This window comes from Thalassophryne amazonica, chromosome 6 (genome assembly GCF_902500255.1).
Source record: "Thalassophryne amazonica chromosome 6, fThaAma1.1, whole genome shotgun sequence".
Lineage (NCBI taxonomy): Eukaryota > Metazoa > Chordata > Actinopteri > Batrachoidiformes > Batrachoididae > Thalassophryne > Thalassophryne amazonica.
In genome coordinates, this window is record NC_047108.1 from 90285915 (window position 1) to 90310304 (window position 24390).

The 24390-nt window shown below is 41.0% G+C and overlaps 1 protein-coding gene across 4 annotated transcripts in view; it reads left to right on the forward strand.

Annotated features, from left to right (window-relative positions):
- LOC117512625 (IQ motif and SEC7 domain-containing protein 1-like) overlaps positions 1-24390 on the forward strand; it is a 364856-nt gene that overhangs the window by 145686 nt on the left and 194780 nt on the right. The window contains exon 1 of one of the 4 annotated variants that reach the window (XM_034172771.1): positions 10418-10687. The exons of the other annotated variants lie outside the window; for them this stretch is intronic. Within the exon in view, the coding sequence (XP_034028662.1) occupies positions 10569-10687 (119 nt within the window). The 5' untranslated portion in view covers positions 10418-10568. Of the gene's footprint in view, positions 1-10417; positions 10688-24390 lie in introns of those variants that run through there. 4 annotated transcript variants of the gene reach the window in all.

Consider the following 24390-nt stretch of genomic DNA (forward strand, 5'->3'; position numbering starts at 1 on the left):
TCGTCTTTGTCCTGCCATGAGAAGCACGACTGTCTTCGGCCTCTGATGTTCTCCGGCCTGAAGCCAAGCCTGTGACAGAAGAAGCTTTTGCACGGCACCGCGGCCTCTGCCAGAGCTCTGCAGGCGAGCTGTGCTGCATTGTACCCAAAATGATCCTGATCTCTCACATCTCATTTGCAGAGGTCACACCCCGAGTTCAGGTCAGCTTTTCCAGCTTTTGAGCTGTTGGGAAAATGGTTCCATGCAGCAGACTGGATAAACATTAATTTTTCATAGCATGTGAGGATACATTCTTACCATTATAGTTGTTAAAGCAAATAACACACAGGTTTGTTCCAGCTGTTTAGTCCTGATCAGTTTTATGAACAATTTTTACCATCCATATGCACAATAGCATAATGCATACAGTAGTAAGAACAGATGGATAATTGTGTTGCTCATTTTTGTGTGGCGATGGTGAGGTTGAAAAGGTGATGTAGTGCCATCTTGTGGTCAGTAGGTCTTAACACTGCGGTTTAACTGAGCTCTGTGAAGTCCACCGGACACACCGTATCCCTGCAGTGCGGCTCATTCATGAACAAAATGCCTCCTGCCAGTTCCGCCATTGGCACAAACGGTTCCCCGTGTTTCTTATTGTGCAGAAATACTGCAGTCTGAATACAGCACAGATCTCTAGATAATGTTCAAGTCACCCAGAAAAGGTGAACTGCAGTGGACTTTAGTGAAGCTCATAATTTTACTAACTGTGCAGACAAACTCACTACAGACTGACAGCCATTTCAGAACAATCAATGTCAGGAAAGTCTGGAGTCGGCGAACAACAAAACCACGTGAGCAACTCTTCCACTAACATATAGTGTGGGATTGTAGCATTTAGGAAAAGTGCTTCAAGTAACTCATGTTGACTGAAATTTCTGCATATATAACTGGTGTTCTGCATATATAACAGTTACCATGGAGATGCTGTTTTTGGCCTTCTGTTGATCTGACTGTGAGCAGGATTTCTCAACACCTGATGCAACAGTTTCCTTGACTATTGGTGGAAAAACATATTTTTCCATTGGATCTGTATAACTGAAGCGATCCATGTATTTTGCATGTTCTTTAACATTGCAATACACTTATTTGACATTTTTGTCCATTTCTTTAAAACAGTTACAAATCTTAATAAGAAAGCATGATGGAGATGGCTTTAATGTGCATCTGGTGGTGTGAATGGAGCTGTATTAAGATGTACATGATTAATTTGTGTACAGATTTGCATGTGGTGGGAGAGAGAGAACTGTGAGCCCAGGCTGACATATGCACAGTCAAAGTGCAGTCTTGTTTCTTTTTAATTTAATAAAAATTTATTAATTTTTGTTACTCGGGTTCTGCTTCATCTACGTTGCTTCCCATTTGATTTTATTCCACATCTGCTATACTTGGAGACCATGCTGCTTTTAGAGTAGGTTTTGCCAGTCCTGGACGTTGTGACCTGAACTGTTGCACATTTTGTACTGCACAACTGTGTCTGTTCTAAAAGCACATAATGAGCCGAATGAGTTGTGTTTCATTGTTCAGCCAGCTGTTGCTTGGCTGAACACTCCAGACTGAAATGATCTGGTGTGAGTAGATCAGGGACACATGGAAAATGTGCAGTACTTTGAATCATGAGGACGGGGACTGGAAACCCCTGAGAAGGCGGTCCTGACATCTGCAGTCTGGTTCATTAGTATTTGGACAGTGGTGTAAATTTGCCTCTGTGCACCATCACAGTAAGTTGAAAAGAAACAATCAAGATGTTCTCATAGTGTAAATTCTTGGGGTTAATTCAAGAGATTTAGTAAAAATATTATATGAACCATTTAGGAATTACAGCTATTTATGTTTTATGCATAGTCCTCCATTTTCAGTCCACAGGTTATACAGTAAAACTCACCTAAATTGTCATCGTATAAACTGGATATTCGCACTCAGCGCAGAAAAGCAAAATGTTTTTGTATCATTTTCCATGTAATAAACACTGTCTTTCCTGGATTTTGTGTAACGGATTGTCACTCACATCGGACAAAATGTCCTGTCAAACCGCAATGCATTTTCATACAAAACCCCTCGCGTACACCAGGCAGAGCAGTCTGGACGTGCCCAGTAACAGAAAAGCCCGCAAATATGACCAACTTTACAACACGGAGTCCGAAAAAATCCTCAAATGACCCACAATTCATGGAGGGAAATTACACGTACCGTTGGTTTGGAGGTTGATGATTGTGTAAAGAAGTGGAGCTCATTGAGGGACAAATTAATCGAGAAAAAAAGCCACTGTTCCTGCGGTAAATTGCATAAAGACGTGACGGAGAACTTTTAAAGTGTCACACACATCAACATCATTGCATGGCCAATTACGGAGTTGTAGAAGCATAAATCAGGCTTTAGGATTTTAAGGTACCACTCCACAGTGGACTTAGAAAAAGAGTAACTCGACTAAATGTAATCCTTTTTAACACACGTAATGCCCAGTGCTTATTTAAGGCAGGCGTTTATTTTTTTCAGGTGAAGTTTTGACTCGGCCTTTAAATGAGGCAGACCCCAATTCAAGGTCAGGCATTAATCACGGAAATACATAAGCCTAATTGTTGCTGGGGATTTCCCGTAGATCGTTCAGCACCTCCTGACTGTAACTAATCTGTTACATACATATAGCAGATTTTTCCCGTTTAATACATATTGAATCATGACTTTGATTATAACGGACCACTGGTCCAGCTGAATCCATTATATGCGAGTTGTACTGTATTCTTCTTTAAATATGTCAGGGGGTGGAAGCGTAAATATTTCCAAGTTGCTGAATGTGTTGGACTTCATTGATGTTAATTATTAAGAAATTTAAAGAGTTTGGCACTGTATGTCAAATCAGGAGTAGGCAGTTCTCAAAAGTGAGTGCAAGAAGTAGACGAGTGAGGGAAGCCACCAAACCATCCAGACAACTCTTTAGGAGTTGTAGCCTACTGTGGCTCAGATTAGAACAGCTGCGTAAGTGCAGCTTTTTTGTGTTATGACAGTTATACAGCTTGAAGGTGGAGTGGAACAGAAACAATTATCTTTAAAACAAAACCTGAAATTTCAGCTTCAGTTTACCAAAAAACTTGTGCTAGAGTCCAGTCGAGACTTGATCTGTGTTCTATGTGTTGTGCATTTTGATTCAGTATAAAAAAATCATTTAAAACTGCATTTTGTGTTTCTCCAAGTTGCCTTTGTTATATGTTACATTTAGTTTGATGAGCTGAGAGAGACATAAAAAATATAACAAATCCTTGTGTGGAAAATATATTTTCATGACTCTGTACGTAAAAATGTGAACGAACTTGAATGCAGCATAAGTGACAACCGTCCTCAAAAGACTCATGTCATCACCTGCATTCTGCAGAGGACGCGGGTTTTTAAGTTAAGCCAACATAATGTAGAATATATGAGGTGGTAGCAGTGTGTGAAAAGGGTGTGTGTGTGCATGAAAGAGTCAACTTGCATCATTTTGTACCTCAGAACACGTTACTCAGTGAGGCCACCGTGTAATTGCTACTGTTTATTTATAAGATTAAAATCTGTATTGGACAAGCATAAGAAACATCAGGTTCATGTTGCGATTGATTTATTTGTAGTTTTTGTGTGTGTGTGTGTGTGTGTTGTGCTTTCCTGACGTGAGAACCACTGTCTGAAAATGACATCTTTTATATTGATTTTTCCCTTTTTGTTCACTGTTCGTTTCTTTACGTCTGTTTTGAAAAGTGTAAATGTTGGAGGTATTTGACGGTGAGCATCCTGTTCACTGCTCGGCTCCTCTGTTTTTGCACGTGCTCTGACTATCGATGTGCTGCTGTCTGACTGTTGATAGTACTCCAGGGGGGAGGAGAATGAAGCTCATTAGTGCCCTCCCCGTACTGGTTCACAGTGTGCACTCCCACATGCACACCATGGTGCTGCAGTGTGTGTGTGTTTACCCCTGAGGATGAAATCTACCATGTAGCATGACGTTCTGTGCAGTAGAGATTTAAACCGCAGGTGTGACTGCATGCTACAGTTTGCACAATGAGATCTAAATACATTTTATACTCGAGGAACTACACTTCTAATGATTGGAGAAGAAACTGGAGAGAACCTGCTTCCATTGTGTTCAAATTTAAAATGACTTACAGCCAATGTGAAGGGCCTGGAGCAAATCCGTAAAGATAATAGAAAATCCCAGCATAGAACTTTAAATATCTGATCGATCAAACACCAGGTGTGAAATTAATAAAGTTTGAGGCGTAATAATTATGTTGAGATGCAGTTATAGTGTGGTTGAACAGATATAACACAACCACTTCTCAAAACAAACAAACAAATAAAAATGTTAATAAAAAAGTTAATGGTTTGATAGTCTTTGCAATAGTTTTCTTGCATATTTTAGTGACAGCATTGTGTTGTAACAAAGACTTTTTCTCCATCAAAACTGTATATTATCACTATTTTAACTTATAAAATGCATAAAGAAAAAAAATTCAACTCACCCAAAGCTGCACTGTGTTTTAAGTTTTGGTGAAGATCATTTCAAACAAAAATTAAGTTAAGATAAATTTAAAACATAACAGCACTGATAAAAAATAAAATTTTATATATATATATATATATATATATATATGCACATATTACTTGCAGTACAAACAGATATGATCATCTTCATGGAGTTTGACTGATGTTTTGATCCAAGTTAATGTTGGTATTGCAGGTGTATTGCTACCACACTTCCACAGGGTGGTGCTGTACAGATTATGAACACAAGCCACACAGGTTGGAATGGAGTTTTGCTGGAAGCTGTAGAAAGTTCTGGCCGGCCAGATGGTGGCAGTAGATACTCGGCCATGCACACGAGTGGTTATAATGACCTGTATAAAAGCAGCAGGGCGATAATATATATCTGCATGAAGTCTTGTAGGATGAAATTTGAAAGTTTTGCTGAATAGGTTGGAAATCTACATGAAAATGTGAAAAAGTGGGAGTATGCAGTACCAGAACTGCTGTAACGTGCGATCTAATCTCTAAAGTAGGAGCTGTCCACATTCTCAGCATTACATCAGACCTCTTCCCAGTGGGTGTTGAACTCCACCAGGGCTGCCCCTTGTCACCAATCCTGTTTGTGATGTTCATGGACATGATTTCAAGGTGCAGTCAAGGACTGGAGGGTGTCCAGTTTGATGACCTCAGAGTTGCACCTTGGCTATTTGCAGATGACGTGGTTCTGTTGGCTTCATCGGGCACTGATCTCCGATGCGCACTGAGGGGTTTGAGGCCAACTGTGAAGTGAGTAGGATGATAATCGGCACCTCCAAATCTGAGACCATCGCCCTCTGTTGGAAAAGGGTGGATTGTCCCCTCTGGGTCAGGGGAGAGTTACTGCTCCAAGTGGAGGAGTTTAAGTATCTTGGGGTATTGTTCATGAGTGGGGGCAAGTTGGAGCATGCGATTGATAGACAGATTGGGGGCAGCATCTAATTTTACCGTCTGCTGTACCAGATCACTGTGGTGAATAAGTAGCTGAGCCAGAATGGAAGGTACTCTGAGTAGAGCCGCTGCTTCTTGGACTCAAAAGGAGCCATCTAAGGTGGTTCAGGCATCCTCATCCATCTGGTGAGGATGTGCTCAGGTTGTCTCCCTAGGGAAGTCTTCCAGGCACGTCCAACTCGGAGGAGACCCCCGTAAAGATCCAACACACGCTAAAGGGATTATATTTCCCAGCTGTCTTGGGAACACCTCAGGATGTCGGATCCCCCGCTGCTTGGTCTGCTGCCACCGCAACACGGACCCGGATAAGTGACAGAAGATGAATGAATAAATAAAACTCTGACTATAATTGGACAGGATTAAGTGATCAGTTTTGTTTGTTTGTTTGTTTTTTTGTTTATTTTAGATAGCTCAGGCCAGACACATGCCTGAGTACTTATATCTTCCATATGGAGTCATGTAGGATAGTTCTACACTGTGACTTATTGTGGAAATATAGGATCATGAAAAAGTATATTTGTCATTAAGCTGTCATGATTTAGTGAACAGTCCAACGTGACATTAAGGTGGTGCACAATCATTCTGACTAATAACATGATGAACACTTACAACACGATTATAAAATGCATCACTCGTGGTCACCTTGACCTTGGCACTCAATTCACTAACAGTATAATGTGTCCAAAATGTGCAGTGAATGTGAAAACAAAACCTTCCCTGGAAACTGTGAACCATCACACCAGAGTTTGTCGTCTCCATGTAAACATTCACCTGTGTGCCTCTTTTGTTTCCTACTTTGGTTACTCGTGCCACATGAAGGCATCGACACCTGTGCTGTTCATTTGCTTAAAAAGATTCACAAGTGCATTTTGTCAACTGTGTCCACTTCTATAATACTGAAAACCAGTATGTCATTACTTCTAGCCATAATACCCTCATTTAACGTCTTCATTCATGCTGCTTTATTTCTCCTTAGCATTTTACACTTTTGGCAAATCCTTTTGGACATAACGGCTTTAGACTCGCAACGCACTCACTGATGCACTGATTTTGTAAGATGATTGAAGCTGCACTTTACATTTTTGGGTTCAATAACTTACTCTAAAACAATTCAACACATATATAAACCACCAACTGTTTCATTTTTGGACCAGCTACTCTAATGACAAAGAGTCGCACTTAATAAAAGTTCATTTTGTGACTTACGTTTTCTTCAGAGTTACCGATTGTAACTTTGTGGATGATGCAGTGATCTTTGAGCAGGGCTAGACATTGACCACTTTTTGACACTGGCCAGTAGCTTTGAGAAGTTACTGGCCACACCAAAATTCTACTTGCCCAGGCGTATGTGCTCAACACGAACTACAGGTGGGCAAAATTTTAAAATTTTAATGCATGTGCATTCTAAGGCTGAAATGAAGGAACACTAAGACCTTACAAAATTTACATTAGTTTACAACTTTTTTGCATTTCAGGTTTTGTTTGAACATGTTGATGTTTGAACTTACTTTGTACATAACTTTTCTGTTACTTCTTTACATTATTCATTGCAGAACATGTCAGTAACACTTGTGCAGAATGACATTAAAAGTGTTAAATTGTTACTACGTAATTGAGTGAATGAATAATGCAAATTGTAAAGTGCTTTGGGTGTCTTGAAAAGCACTCTATAAATTTAAGTCATTATTATTATTATTATTATTATTATTATTTTACCTGTTTTTTGTTTCCAATTTTCACATTTTTTTTTTAATTTGGACCTGACCTTGTATGCACTTACTAATTTAAGTTATTTTACATTTACTTACCATTTAAATGTTGTGAATGAATTTTTAAGTTGGAACTGACCTTTTTTTCTTGACAGTTGTCCGGGTTTGGGTGGTTGTAATTTACACATATTAGAGTTTAATTTATTCAGAGCGTTCTGTTTTGTTTTCATCTTCTTCGTTTTCTGCAGCATCAGAAGATCGGTAACAGAAAAGGCAGAATGTGTGCTCCACTTCTTCTTCTTCTACTTCTTTCAAGTTTATTGGCAGTTTGCAAACCAAACATGGTGCATTATCATCAGTGTTTGGTGTTGAGCATTAATGGATTCTGACATATGCTATATTAAAAAGGAATTGTGGAAATGAGGGGAGAAAACAAAAAGTGGGGGAAATTACACTGAACTATATTCTCTTGAATAACCCTGTTCAATGCACGCTCCACACATGGACAACATACATTTCTGTGACCTGAAATCTCGTTTCTTCAGCGGAGCGTGCACAAGACTCTACGGGAGCGCGGTGATACACAAAAACAAACATGGTGGACTTGCTGAAGTTTGATTACACAGAGATATGAAGAAATGTGATTTTGCCACCAGAAAAAAATGGTAAAATAAACAGACTTTTGTGAATATTGTGGCCCAAGCGGGCCATCATTTTATAAATTGTAGTGGCCTGTCAGTGGGCCGAATCATCCCTGGGCCCGTGGGCAAATGGCAATGTCTAGCCCTGGTTGAGGCATCAGTGGATGCCCAGATTGCAGAATCTGAGTCAGAGGGTCTGGGATTGTAATGATCTTGAAGAGACTATAACATCCAGACTTTCATTGAGTTCCTGGCTGTGTCCTTCAGAGATGTGTGTGTGTGTGTGTGTGTGTGTGTGTGTGTGTGTGTGTGTGTGTGTGTGTGTGTGTGTGTGTGTGTGTGTGTGTGTGTGTGTGTATGGTGAACATGTTGAACTGTTTATCTCAGCTGTGATGTTCATATCTTTGAGATTGCCAGATGCATGGGAAGAGCTTATGGAGTTATTGGGATCTTGGATAGAGGTGTTTGGTGAAGCCAGTACTTTTGCAGGAGAAGGGATGTCCAACTCTTTAGACTCCTGGTTTTTCTGCCTTACTGTATGGTTGTGAGACCTGAACGCTAAGCTGGTCAAGTCGTTAAAGCGATGGGTTTGTGACCAGAGTATCCTCTGTTCAAATCCCTGTCAAACCGGAAAGTCACTCAGGGCTCTTGGTCAAGATCCTTAATCCCCAAGTTGCTCTCTGTGTGCAGTTGAGTGCGTGGCACCGGTGTGTGAGAATGGGTGAACATGAGACATCACCGTGAAGCGCTTTGACCATAAAAGCACTATATAAAAGCAGTCCATTTGCCGTTTCACCAAAGGTGATGACTGGGTAACTTTGGTGCTAGGTCTCTTCAGCGGATACTTGGGTAGCATTGGAATGGGTGTGGTATTTGTGGTGGAGACCCTCCTGTCCTGTGCACCAATAGCTTTCCTGTATATTCGTTTTGTGAATTGTTCTGTAATCTATGTCTGTAGCATGGCCCAAGCAGAGGGTCACCCCTTTAAGTCTGGTCTGCTTGAGGTTTCTTTCTCAGTGGGAGTTTTTCCTTGCCACTGTTGCTCTGGGGGTTAGTAAGGTTAGATCTTACTTGTGTGAAGCGCCTTGAGGCAACTCTGTTGTGGTTTGGTGCTATATAAATGAAAATAAATTGAAAATTGACTTGAAATTGAATGACTTTGTGTCAGTTACTTGCATTGAGACTGAATAGAAGTAACACTTTGTGCTCTGTGTGGACCGCTTGTCTGATTAGGGAGCTGTCATCGAGGACCCGTAGTGAGTTAAATGTGCCAACCGGACCATGCTCCCTGACCTGACCTGACTTGCTTTCTCCGTGATTGCTTGAGGGGATTTCAACTCATCGCTGTCAGACTGCAGGCTTACTTGTAGTTCCTAGGGTTTGTAAGAGTAGAATGGGAGGCAGAACCTTCAGCTTTCAGGCTCCTCTCCTCTGGAACCAGCTCCCAATTCGGATCAGGGAGACAGACACCCTCTCTACTTTTAAGATTAGGCTTAAAACTTTCCTTTTTGCTAAAGCTTATAGTTAGGGCTGGATCAGGTGACCCTGAACCATCCCTTAGTTATGCTGCTATAGACTTAGACTGCTGGGGGGTTCCCATGATGCACTGAGTGTTTCTTTCTCTTTTTGCTCTGTATGTACCACTCTGCATTTAATCATTAGTGATCGATCTCTGCTCCCCTCCACAGCATGTCTTTTTCCTGGTTCTCTCCCTCAGCCCCAACCAGTCCCAGCAGAAGACTGCCCCTCCTTTTTCCGTAATTATTGTATGGCTTTTGCCTTACAATATAAAGCGCCTTGGGGCAACTGTTTGTTGTGATTTGGCGCTATATAAATAAAATTGATTTGATTTGATTTGATATGTCAAGTTTTTATTTTTAACCTGTAGTTATGAAAAAAGAGCATTGCAGCATTTTTTTTTTTTTTTTTTTTTTTTTTTTTTTTTTTTTTTTTTTTTTTTAGTTATATGCACATTTTTCTAGTAGACTTCTTATTGGTCTTCATTACTCATCCAAGTCACTTTTTCCGTTGAAGAAGATACAAAACATCACTTGCCAGGATGACTGAGAACTGTCATTGGCACTCTACAGAAGAGTGCGCTGATTCCAGGAATGATAGAGGGAGAACAGGAAGAAATGTGAGAAAAAGATTGAGAACGAGAGAAAAAAATGAAATACGAGGCATGTACACACACACAGAGAGAGAGAAACTGCATGATAATGATCTCTACCTCTGACACATCCTCCAGTTTCTATGGAGACCAAGGAGCCAATCATGTGGCTCTTGTGAGGACTGTACTACTCTGAGCAGATAAATGGGTGGAAAGAGGAACGCACAGATGCTGCTCTGTTTTTATGAGTACAGTTTCCCTGCAGGTCGTGTGTCCTCCACGTTCAGAAAGGAGCAGCAGCCTCCCCTGGCCCTGGCATCGTTACAACATTACCCATCAATCTGCGTGTTTTAAAACTAGTGTCTTACCTGTGACAAGCAGGCGTGCCCTCGCGTAGAGCTTCTGAACACTACAACACATCACCACCTTGTGCCACCAGCACGCCCCTCCCACCTGCCGCCAGCCTCTTGGACGCTCCTTGTTCCATCACGCTCACTGCTCTCTGGCAGCCTGTGTTGTGACTTGGAGGGAGAGCGAATGCGAGTCAGCCCGTGTAGGCACTCTTTCGAGTCCCGTTGACCAGCATACAGAATGGACAAACCAAGCGTGTGGCGTGCAGTGGTGAGCAGCACGGACCCCCGGCGGACACGGGACCCCGGGCCCCACTCCAGCAGACCGGGCTCTGCCATGGGGTACCGACTGTATGACATGTGAGTACCACATTTGGGGCGGTTGCTGTTGGGCGGGCAAACGGGTGCCGTCTCAGCCCTTTTGGGTGTTGTTGTTTGTTTGTTGTTAACGCAGCATTTGTCCACTGCTTCAGCTGAGTCACTAGTCCAGATTTGACTGTCCTCCCATCTTGTCTGATGCTGTCTCTGCTCTGAGTAAACAACAGCTCCCTCGAGGAGGGGCGGTCTGTTGGAACGTGCATTGAGATGCTGCAGACAAATGGATATGGTCGAAACTGATGCAGCCAAAGGGCTTTGTTGTTGAAAGTCTTCCGTTACGACTTCAGTCATAACGGAGTCATGTGAGAGATGGTTTTAGAGCTTCGGGTGACTGGGAGAAATGAGTCATTTCTGGATGATGCTGTTACAGCTCTGACTGGACACAGGAGTTTCTTCGATCTTTTTGCCATATATTTGTGTACAATCAGTATGTAAATATTTGTAAAATGTGGCTAAATCGCTTTGCTTGCAGGCTGTGTTGAAAGGTGACCAGTGTTGCCACAGTTACTTTGAAAAAGTAATCCATTTACTGATTACTCATTACTCCTTGAAAAAGTAACACAGTTGCTATACTGATCACTGAATTTTAAAAGTAACTAAGTTAGATTACTAGTTACTTTATTAGTTACTTTCAGCAGCTGCCAACAACAACCCCCCTGCCACCTCAACATGAAAATAACCAGTTTTACCAATATTCACTTTATTGGAAGTGCATTTTTAACAGTAACATAAACAATGTAGTTCCTGACATTTTAAGTTGAACTTAAATACTATTTCCTGAAAAAATGTTTTTGTAAAACATGATATAGTCACTCTTTCTTGACTTTAGTGACCATAAATAATTGTATTATATTTAACTGATGACAGTACTGTAGCAGTAAAACTTAGATACTTTATTTACCATAAAAAACATAAAAAATCAATATAAAAATCAAGGGGTGTATTGACATGTAACTCCCCCTACCTCATAAATTTAACTTTCTTAAAGCATTCTTAAATGAAATGACATTATTACAATTCACAATATTTCTGTCTGAGTTCCAGATTTGTACAATCCTATTAGCCCCAAAATGTTTAAGAATATCAGTTCTACTATAAAAATAGAACAAATTGTGTTCATGACCTCTGCTACTTCTGTAAGGTTTTATACAGTTGTTGCCGTTCAGCACCTTAAAACACAATAACAGGTCTGCTTTAATGCGTCTGCATTGCAAGGATTCCAACTTCAAAAGTCTAAGTCTATCTGGGTAAGAAAACCTGTACAAACATTTAATCTATGAGTAAAATACCGCTGGACTGCTTCAATGTTATCTACATTTGTTTTCAGCCTAGGTGACCATACACAATTAGAAGTTGCCAGGATAGGCCGAACATAACTTTTGTACAGAGCTTTTCGAATAATAGAATTACAGTGGTTTGAGAATTTCAAATGAGATTGTATAACAACCCCAACATCACAAATACTGTCAACGTTGTCAGTAACGCAATTGTCCATCTTGTAATGGTATGGCTATTTCACATTGCCAATCTGTAAGTACTTGGTTTTGTTTGCATTAAGTTTTAATTGCCAACTAGTGGCCCATTCATGTGTCCTTAATAAATCAGCTTGTAATGATTCACAGTCATTAATAGAGTTGACAGCTTTGTACACCTTTGTATCATCTGCATACATACTTAAACAGGAGTACAACACCACTGAGTTGATGTCAGTTGAAAAACAAACAACAACAAAGGTCCCAGAACCATGCCCTGAGGAACACCAGAAATGACATCTTTACAAGAAGAAAATGTTTGAGAGGTTTATCATTCTCCATTGTTTACAAATGCAACAATTAAATTCTTTCTACGATTTTTCTGTTTAATTTCTTTCTTCTTTAGTTGTTGACATTATTATTGTTGTTGTTGTTATAAGTAGTTGTAGTAGCATGAAAAAATGTCTTCAAAAGTAATCCTTTAATGTACGGGGGGGGGGGGGGGGGCTGTCCCTCTCCCAATGCCCTGTTTCCATCTGAATTCACCCTTTGTTTGCCTTCTGAGCAAGAAGAATGGATAATGTGTATTTATGCAGAAAGAACAACCAGACTGACGGGTAAGAAAGTTTTATCTGGGTTTTTTTTTTACGTCATCCACAGAAAGAGACTTTAGGCACATTTGGACATTGATGCTAGTAACGCGTTACTTAGTAACACGTTACTCTAATCTGACCACTTTTTTCAGTAATGAGTAATCTAACATGTTAATCTTTCCAAATCAGTAATCAGATTAAAGTTACATCTCCGAGTCACTGTGCGTTACTATTATGCGTTACTATTATTTTTGTGTTGTGGTCCGACCGCAGCTTGAAAAGAAGATGCAGGAGGAGGTCGGCGTACAGTTGAACTGCACACTTCCCCACTTTCAGTGAGCTGCATCCGTGGACAGTTATCTCTCAAAGCGTGGTGACAGTCAGAGCTATGGTTTTACCAGCCCATTTTACAAAGGCATTTTTACGTTTCTTTTTTTCTTTAAATCTCTGTGCCTCTGTGCATGTCCTCGTTAAAAACAGCTGATCTGCAAAGCACAAATGCTAACGCTTTTTTTCCCGACCCAAATGCACCTACAGTCTCTTTCTGAGGACAACATGATGTAAAAATACTGATAGTTTTCTACCTGTCAATCTGGTCGTGTTTTGTACATAAACATTATCCATTCTTCTTCTCAAACAGCAAGCCAGGGGCGAATCCAAGCGGGAAGGGGGGTGAGTGTGGCTACTCACAACAGCCCTAGATTAGAGGTCTGCTTTTGAAGAAATTTTTTCATAGTGTTATTACTATTAACACTAAATCAAATCAAATCTAATCAATTTTATTTATATAGTGCCAAATCACAACAAACAGTTGCCCCAAGGCGCTTTATATTGTAAGGCAAGGCCATACAATAATTACGGAAAAACCCCAACGGTCAAAACGACCCCCTGTGAGCAAGCACTTGGCAACAGTGGAAGGAAAAACTCCCTTTTAACAGGAAGAAACCTCCAGCAGAACCAGGCTCAGGGAGGGGCAGTCTTCTGCTGGGACTGGTTGGGGCTGAGGGAGAGAACCAGGAAAAAGACATGCTGTGGAGGGGAGCAGAGATTAATCACTAATGATTAAATGCAGAGTGGTGCATACAGAGCAAAAAGAGAAAGAAACACTCAGTGCATCATGGGAACCCCCCAGCAGTCTAAGTCTATAGCAGCATAACTAAGGGATGGTTCAGGGTCACCTGATCCAGCCCTAACTATAAGCTTTAGCAAAAAGGAAAGTTTTAAGCCTAATCTTAAAAGTAGAGAGGGTGTCTGTCTCCCTGATCTGAATTGGGAGCTGGTTCCACAGGAGAGGAGCCTGAAAGCTGAAGGCTCTGCCTCCCATTCTACTCTTACAAACCCTAGGAACTACAAGTAAGCCTGCAGTCTGAGAGCGAAGCACTCTATTGGGGTGATATGGTACTATGAGGTCCCTAAGATAAGATGGGACCTGATTATTCAAAACCTTATAAGTAAGAAGAAGAATTTTAAATTCTATTCTAGAATTAACAGGAAGCCAAGAATGAACTAAGAATGATATTAATAATAGTGATACTACTACTACTAATAATAATAATTTTAACAACTAAAATGTTAGAATTTAAATGTTAGAAAAATGTTAGAAATAATTTAATAGTTACATTTATAAACAATGTAGGTTAGAAATACATTTTTGCCATTACAGTGCTGTCAGTAGTTAAATATGAGGTAAATAAAGATGTCTTTATTTAATTTTTTTTATAAAACAAGTATTTATAATTCATATAAAATGAATATTGGAAAAACGGGTTATCATTTTCATGTTGAGGTGGCAGGGGGGTTGTTGCCAGCAGCTGCTGCAAGTAACTAAGAAAGTAACTAATATACACATACAGTAACTAGTAATCTAACTTAGTTACTTTTAAAATTCTGTAATCAGTAAAGTAACTAAGTTACTTTTTTAAGGAGTAATCAGTAATCAGTAATTGGATTACTTTTTCAAAGTAACTTTGGCAACACTGCATTTGGGTGGAAAAAGAACATTAGTATTTATTGTTAACATGTTGCAGATCAGCTGTTTTTAGCGAAAAAACACTCATAGAGCAGCACAGTTTTAAAGAAAAAAAAGCGTGAAAATGTCTTTGTAAAGCTCAGTGCAGGTGTGAGAGATGACAAATGTTTTTTCAACTCGGAGCTGCTGCACAAAACAGCAGATGAACAGCATTGCAGCATTGAAAATACTAAAAGTGGGTGAAGTGGGCAGTTTGGCTGAACCCCTAACCTCCCCCTGCCCACAGGCGAGTTTTAATGCTGTGATCGACCCACACTGTCTCTGCAGTCAACCGGTGGATCAACTTATTGGGCACCCCTGATTTGTACAGTATAAAAATACAAAAATAATAGTAATGCACAGTGACTTGGAGAAGTAACTTAGTCTGATTACTGATTTGAAAATATTAATGCGTTACATTACTTGTTACTGAAAAAAGTGGTCAGATTAGAGTATCCCGGTAAAGTAACGCATTAGTGGCATCCTTGAAGGTGACCACTATTAAATTGTGCTGCTACTGTGTAAGATCTTTTTTTTCAATGAAGTCATATTTCTATTTTTGTATTGTACTACATAAAGGATCAAAAGCAGCTGCTGCATGCCCGTACCACTGCCTCGTGCACAGTGCACAGGGCTGAATCAGCATTCTGCAGCTTATACCTTTGCGTCTCTGCAGAGTCATATTCAAGTTGTCATGTTGTACATCAACAGACTTGCTGGCTGCTTTAAAAATCTGTTGTCCATCCACGTATGAACACATGCTTTATGCACATGTGCATTTAGTAGCTGCTGCAGAAGTGAATTACCTCATATGGAGCAGTCATTTTAATTAATGGGATGAGATCTTCGGTGTTCCGCCCGATCATCTATTGGCCTAAAAGCTTTCACATGTGCAGCACGCAGAAATGCACCTCGAAGAGTCTCAGTTTGCTTTTGTGTAACAATGATTTTTCTCAGCAGCTATACCACTGTTGACTGACGATCACACTTCAATTAATCAGGTAACAACTAATTAGCAAAGCTAACTTTTTTGTTCGCTTTGATAATTAGCTTTTGTTAGCTAAATTTGAAAACCGTATTTCCATGAACTTTAAATCAGCTAACATTTAAAAAAAAAAAAACAAAGTTTAACAGCCAAAAACCTTAAAATCAGACATGCTTGATGCTGTTGGAGTTTATACGAGGTCTATTAGAAAAGTATCCGACCTTATTATTTTTTCAAAAACCATATGGATTTGAATCACGTGTGATTACATCAGACATGCTTGAACCCTCGTGGGCATGCGAGAGTTTTTTCACGCCTGTCGGTTACGTCATTCGTCTGTGGGCAGTCTTTGAGTGAGGAGTCGCCCACCCTCTCCTCGATTTTTTCATTGTTTAGGAATGGCTCAGAGACTGCTGCTTTGTTTGATAAAATTTTTTTCAAAACTGTAAGGCACAACTGAGTGGACACCATTCGATAAATTCAGCTGGTTTTCGGTAAAAATTTTAACGGCTGATGAGAGATTTTGGTCTGGTAGTGTCGCCGTAAGGATGGCCCACGGCGCCTGACGGTGATCTGTGCTTCGAGGTGGCAGCGTCTCACCGTTTCAAGTTGAAAACTTCCACATTTCAGGCTCTGTTGACGCAGTAAGTCGTCAGAGAACAGAGAACTTTCAGAAGAAGTCGGCATGAGGAGTTTATTCGGACATTCCATTGTTAACGGTCATTTTGTAATGAAAGAACGTGCGGGCAGAGTCGCATGTCGGGCTGGACCCGACCGCGGGGGGTCGCGGCAGGAAAAACACCTCCGTTGGAAATCTTAACGGGCAAGTTGGAACATGCCCAAGCTGTTAAACAATTTCTCAGTTACTCATTTGTTGAAAGCCATCAAAAGCCGCCTGAATTTTACAAATGGTTTTCAACACGGAGGTGTTTTTCCTGTCGCGGCGCACACAGAATGAAAGACGTGCGCGCAAATTCGCCGAGTCGTCACGGAAACGACTCTGTGAATTTGCGCGCACGTCTTTCATTAAAAAATGTCCTTAAACAGTGGAATGTCCGCATAAAGTCCTCATGCCGGCCTCTTCTGAATCTTCTCTGTTCTCTCACAACGTCCTGGGTGAATTAAGCCTTAAATTAGGATGTTTTCAGGTCGAAACAGGCCGACGACGGCGCCTGGAAGCGCTGCACGACGTCCTGCTCTGTGGGGAAGTCCTTACACTGACAGAAACACTCCATAATCTCTCATCAGCCGTTAAACCTTTCACCGAAAACCAGCTTAATTTCTCGAATAGTGTCCACTCGGATATTCCTCACAGGTCCAGAAAAAATGTTGATAAAGCAACGTGCGCCGTCTCGAGCAGCGTGTGAAACAAAGGAATTCAGCCGAGAGGGCGGGACCACATCTCACTCAAGGCCTGCCCACAGGGAAATGACGTCACCGACATGCGTGAAAAAACTCACGCATGCGCACGAGGGTTCAAGCATGATTGGTGTAATCGCACGTCATTCAAATCCATATAGTTAAAAAAAATAATAAAAGGGTCGGTTTATTATCTAATAGACCACGTATACTACGCACTTGGACATCAGCCGCGTCAGCCGGCAACGGTAGCCTCGCGTGATGATGTCATCAAATTTTCAGGCTTGCAGTTTGTATCGTTCGCAAAATGCGGATTGATTGAGAGGCTGGCTCTGCATGAATTCTACCGGAAATGCCGCCGTTTTGATGTAGGAAACCTGCTAATTCTTATGCATTTTGTCCGGTAAAAATCCGTTCAGATTTTCAAAATGTGCCCGATTTCCAAAATTGAACGTGGATTTCCCGTGTTAAATTCACCACCTGCGTGACTTCCTAGGTGAGTAAATACCTTTGCTTGGTCTAGTTTATGTAATAAACATCATTTTAGCGAAGTATTATATGAATCTGTGCCTCCGCACTACCATTTTGGATCCCCACCGGTAGCCATGGTAGAGACCTCCATCTGAAAATAGGCTGTCATCTACTCGCCATGCCCGGAAAATAATTGTTCTATACATGAACATCTGCACATTTTTCAGCCAATAAATGCTTCAGATAAGTTTATCGATATCTTAAAGTTATTTTCGGGAGGATTTTATTTCAGTTTTGCTTCATTATGAAGGATTAATGGGGATTTTGTCGAGCATATTTTGGGCAGGCTGGCGCACTGGTTTATGGTTACTGCTTTCTGATTGGTCGAGCGGAACTGTGACGTATTGAAGTGATACCCTCTCGTTACTGATTCTTCTTCTTCTTCTCCTTGGTTGTCGGCAGGCTAGGCACGGTCAGTGCATTGCTGCCCCCCTCAGGTCATAAGACACAGAACACCTATTAAATGTCAATGAGATAGACGCAGCACCCCTATATTTTCCAATACAAGCCACAGTTTTTTAAAAAACAAAGCACCAAATTCACTCTCTCCTTTGAGGAGGCTCCATGCCCCAGTAACGTCCTCAAAGAAAAGGTACTACAACCCTGATCTGCCAAACCTCGAAACATGACCCTTCTATCCTTCGTTACTGATTGGTTTCTTTGGGTCTATTTATAGAAAAAAATAACATGTGCCATTGTTTTCATCAGTGTTTCTTGCTCATCTTAAAAATTCTCTTATTTTCCACGCCATTGCCGTTCAGCATACAGAAACACAGTGATGATGGGAGAAGAGAGGAATGCAACTGGTGCTGTATCTGCTGAAGGCAATTGCTGAAATTGATACTGGATTTATGTAATAATCAGAATCAGAATGCCTTTTACTCTCATTATACATTGGTACAACGAGATTAGGACCATCCAGTTGCAGTGCAATAAAATAGAATAAAAATAGTGCAAAAAATAAATTAGTGCAAGAATATATATCAAAACAAGATATAAAAAAAATTCAACAATATAAGGAAAAATATATATACAATTGAGACTAATGCAAGGTGCGGCTTAGGATATAAATATATTGCACAGAAATGTATATTGACCTTGGGTGATTGGGTTATTGCACATGGTTAGGATTGCACGAGGAGGATTAGTGCATGCTAGAGTTCAATGTGGTTATGGCTTTCGGGAAGAAACTGCTTTTCAGTCTTTGTTTTTGTTCTTATGAGCCTGTAGCGCCTCTCTGAGGGCATCAGGTCAAACAGGGCAGAGCCAGGGTGAGAGCAGTCTTTGGAGATCGCTTTGTCTCTACTGAGGCAGCGGGAGGTGTAAATGTCCATCAGAGAGGGGAGAGGGCGGCCGATGATCTTCTGTGCTGCCTTTACAACCCTCTGCAGTCTCTCCCTGTCGGCAGCGGTGGAGCTGCCAAACCTTACTGTGATGCAGTATGTCAGCAGGCTCTCAATGGATGAGCGGTAGAAGGCCAGCTGCAGGTCGGTGTTGAGGTTGTACTTCCTGAGGACTCTCAGGAAGTGTACCTGCTGCTGAGCCTTCTTGAGGATAGAGGAGATGTTGTCGGACCAGGAGATGCAGTCTGAGATGAGAACGCCAAGATACCTGAAGGTGTGGACCCTTTCCACACGCTCGCCGTTGATGAGAAGGGGGGAAGGGTCGGTGCAGTGTTTCCTGAAGTCAGTGATGATCTCTCTGGTCTTCCTAGTGTTCAGAGCGAGGTTGTTCTCTGAGCACCAGGCTACCAGCTGCCGGATCTCCTCTCTGTAAATAATTAATAAATAAAAAATATGAATAATTCATTACTAATTATTTTAATTATAATTAACTATTAAGTTTTTCAATATAATAATAAGATGATACATGTATAATAATAATAAGAATATTATTAATAATAACATTACAATGTGTCTGGGGCAGTGTTGCCACAGTTACTTTTTGGTGCCCTTTCTTCTGATTGCAAGCAGAAGGCCATTTAAACAACTTTGAAAAAATGTCCAAGTGCCTATATATACTAATTCAGTGCAACGGTCTGCGTCTTTAAAACATATTTCTTTCTCTGTCCTTGTTTTACTACTACAGTTCTGCTGAAAGTAGAATTGATGTCATAAAAATCAGAAAAAAAACTCCTACAACTGCTACAGATGTCTGATTTTTTTTTCATTCCTTTTTCTGAATACGTAATGTATTGACTACTGTTAGGATAGACGGACCATTTCACACAACATAACAAAAAGTGTTTCTGATCAGTTACCTACCCTAGCTTTAATATGCTTGAAGTTTGTCTGTGAAAGTGTAATATCTAGCTAAATACAAGTATTGAATTGAGACTTGATATCAGCAGATACATGATATTAAATTGCTCTTACTCTGATTGAAATCTAAAACAAAAAATACTTTATCGGGACATCCCTGTATATTTCTTATATGCTGTGAATATAATCTTTACATTGTATGTAAATTATCATTTAAATCATTTGTTTATTTAATTATTCATGCACATATTGAGCATCATCTGATTTTGACATATTAAACCTTTTTGGAAACCTCTGTGTGTCCACTACAACAGCTTAACATATCAGGTCTGTTTTTGGCCCTGCGACAGACTGGCATCCTGTCCAGGGTGTACCCCGCCTCACGCCCTATATCTGCTGGGATAGGCTCTAGTCCCCATGTGAGCTGTAATTGGAGTAAGCGGTTGAAGACGAGTGAGTTTGAGGTCTGTTTTTCAATGTTCTAGAGCCATAAAACCCAAGCCAAACTAAATTTATACAATAAAAGTTAGCAGTAGCTTCAGGTAAATCGGGGATCTCCCTAGAAATTTAGAGCATGAGGTCAGGCTGGGAGGGGGATGAGCCCATTTGTCTTTTTCAAATACCAATAGAAACTGTTTCCCGCTACTTCAGCTTCATGTCTTATCTAAATTTACAAACTAAGGCCTTGTCCACATGAAAACAGATACAATGTTTTTATTTGTCATTTTCAAAAAGTGTTCCGTAAACATGCTGTGGTATTTACGCCAGGGCTGTGTGTAGCGCTGTAACACGCTGATAAAAAACAAAGAAGATGTGGAGCATGCGTATAACCGGTTGAAGTAGCTAAATTTACAACGTGGCACACTGAGTAAAAATAAAGCCTTGTAGGAGAGAGAGGGTTCACGCTGATCATCTGAAATAGACTTATGCATATTTAAAGCAACGCAGTGTGTTTGTGTATTTTTAAAAAGCACACAGCGCTGTGTCGGTCCACTGGCTGCTCTCCAACTCGCAGACAAAGCCAGAGGACGCGCACTTTCAGTGAATCAAGGTTAACTGTTCAAAAAAATGCCCTTATTTGGATTCCATTAGAATTTTCATCTGTTCATCAACAGGGTGCGCAGCGGATTTATCAATGCAACTTTTGTGGAAAAGCTGCACTCCACAGCCCAGTGTTTCACAGGTTGCATTTATATGCAAGAGTAACCTGACTGACTGAGGATTTTGCCGACCGCTGCCAGTTACAGTCCTGGAAAGCCCAGAAACTCATAACGACGTGAAAAAAATAAATAACTACCCGGGAAAACAGAGAGAACTCCCTAAATTTGAACATCTGTGTAATGGAGGCCAGCAAGTGTCACTGTGCAGATGTAGTTAGTAAACCTCACTCCCAACAGCTCAAAAGGATTCTCTGGTCACAAGGCCAGAGTCCTGGGTTTTAGCCTTCTGGTTAAAGAGTCTGACTCCCATGCCAAGGATCTTGAGTTTGCGTCCCGAGGGGAGCGAATAGGCAGAGTCATAACAACACAACACAGAGTGCAGCTGCTACAGTGGTACCGTGACCCGGATAGGAGTGGGTTTAGGGGTGTGAGTGTAACGGATTCCAGCAGGTGTTGCTGTGCAGATGTAGTTAGTAAACCTCACTCCCAACAGCTCAAAAGGATTCTCTGGTCACAAGGCCAGAGTCCTGGGTTTTAGCCTTCTGGTTAGAGAATCTGTAACTGTACCATTGCTTAGGGGGAGTCCTGCATAAATGTTTGAGAGGTTTATCAGTTTACTTTTATCATAGTTGACTTTTATGTCAGCGCATTAGTGATTATCTAAGCTAACGTTTAGGTGAGCTATGCCCATCACTGCCTTTGCTGTCATATGATGGAACATTTCTGTGGGGTTTTGAAGTGGTTTACATCTGCTAAAGGAAAAAATACTACAGGAAGTCAGACAAGAGAGTCACATGGCCGATGTGCAGAACTCGGGAAGGTGAAAGTGTTGGGCAGATTGATGACTTTGTGAAACATTCACTGTCACTGTTAGGGGACATGGGAGATGTGCTGCAGATTGACACTAATGTGTTGGCTCGGCTGTCTGCTAAGCAGGCTGAGGTTTGGAGCGTCTGGCCAATACTCCTTTAATGAGGAGCTGGAACGGGATGAGTCTGTTCTGTCGTAAATGTCATTTCATCATTGATGGCAGGACTAGCTCCCTCATGAATTCTAATGTTGTGCCGAAAAAACACTGGAAGCCTCAGATCAGGAGCTCCTGGGCTGAGGTGAAGGTGTTGTTGGCAATGAATGACACTACACGTTACCACTCTGCCCTGAAGGCATCCAGAGGCAGCGCTGGGTTGAATGCTCTAAAAAAGATGTCTGAAGTGTAATTTGCATAGTGATTTGCATTCAAGTCATATCTTAGCATGACGAAATGAGGAATAAAAAAAGGTAATATTACCAGGGATATAACAGAGATGGTTAATGACCAGAATGAGAGCGAGAGACAAGAAAATTTTATGAAGCAAATTAACATGCTCCTTTTTTTATGAAGAAAAAATTCATTTTAATCAGTTGTTTAGATACAGTTTGTGTATGTCTCTCTGCTCCAGTGAAACCCTCAGTGAACATGGCATCCAAATTGGCTGGTACCTCACTGCCACCAGCCAATTTCTTGTTTTTTGATTTTCTTTTTTTTTTTTTAACATCGCTTAACGTCATCGCATGATGTCATTGACATCAGAGGTATGATAAATTTGTTAATGCCAGGAGAGCAGACATTTATGCAGATAGGAGTGTTTCAGTATGTAGTTCTTGAGATATGGTAATTCAAGTGGTTTAACCAATAACCTCTGATTTGGCCTTAACCTTCTAAATATGGGTATGACTTGACCTGTTTTGTGAGATGGTTTTGACAGCATTTGTGTTGTTGATGTCCACATGAGGCCCCATGAAGTATTTGCTTTTTTTTTTAACCCTTTAGATGGTAGTATGTTTTCAATAAAGGGTTCGAAGTACACTGAAGCAGTGTGCATTTAACTCCATACTGATTTACCATATGTTACTAAATGGTGACAGGTTTGTTTTTAGTGTGGAAGGTTCCTTGATCAAACCCCACCCCTGCCACATTTCTCCATGTCATGTGGAGTTGCGTCAGGAAGGGCATCCGACATAAAACATTTGCCAGATCAGTATGCAGATTCACCATGGATCTGCTGTGGCAACCCTGAGTGAAAACAAAGGAGCAGCTGAAGGGACTTACTTTTACTGTTTGTATTGCTCAGAAGCTAAGCAGTGCAGGGCTTGGTTAGTATTTGGATGGGTGACCTCCTTGGAACACCAGGGGCTGTGTGTGTTTCTCCAGGTAAAACTGCCATTGCATCAGAAAGGGCATCTGGCGTAAAACTTGTTATAAACACCAATGCAGATGTGATTGTTCCTGCTGTGGAAACTCCAACTAAAACGGGAGCAGCCGAAGGGACGGCAACAACAAGAGCAACAGCAACAACAACTGTATTGCTTAAAGCAGTGTGTAGGATTTAGTCACTCAAAAATCCAAGATGGCCACCCATATGCATATTTGTAATTAGCACTATTGGATTTCCTAGCTCTTAAAATGTCTATTTAGGTGCTGGAATCAAAATCTGAGGTCATCTAGAAGCTGCATTTGGAAAAACTTCAGTTTTAAGCCACCGTTTTTATAAATCCAAGATGGCTGTCATGGTGGCTTCTGGGAAAATGGAATGCACTTTTAAACAATGTATAGTTTTGCAAGTCTCCATAAAATTCCAATGAAAGCTTGTACTTGAACATAGTGAACCTGACTGTAGGTATATGGTATAGTCATCCTTCTATTCACAACTACAAGTATTACTGTGCTTATTAGCTCGGAGCCACAGAGAAGGAATAACAGCTTTCTGTGTTCTTGTTACTCCTTTTGACTGTGGAAACACTACCTCACAGAATTGAACACTGGGCATACTTTATCTTACAGCATTGTTACCCCATAACGCTGTGTGTGCAACACCGAATAAACACGGTGGTCATTAAACATCAGTGGATTTCACCCTTCAATGTGATGATGCCATGAAGCCGTTCCAACAAACATGCCCGCTTTCTGTTATTGGCCGAGTGCAATGCCCTGTCCATGTGATGTTAGCGCTGATGAAAGAGCGTGCATCACTGGAGCTATAAGGCACTGACGCTGCATTCCTCCACTGACAGCAGCGTGCACTGCGTCTGCAGAGTGCTTGAATCAGCCAGCTCAGAACCTACCCGCGTTGGACAAGTCGAGTCATTGATGTGTGTTGCTTTACGGGCTGGCACGAAGCATGCTGTCACATTACATAGCATTAATGGCATGTTTCTGTAGAGCTGGTAGTGAGTCACACACTAGAGAAGGAATACATGCTGCACAGTCCTGGCATCTTGAGACAACAAGAAGCTACAGTCCATTGTATCCGCCGCCAAACACGATTACAGCCGTGCA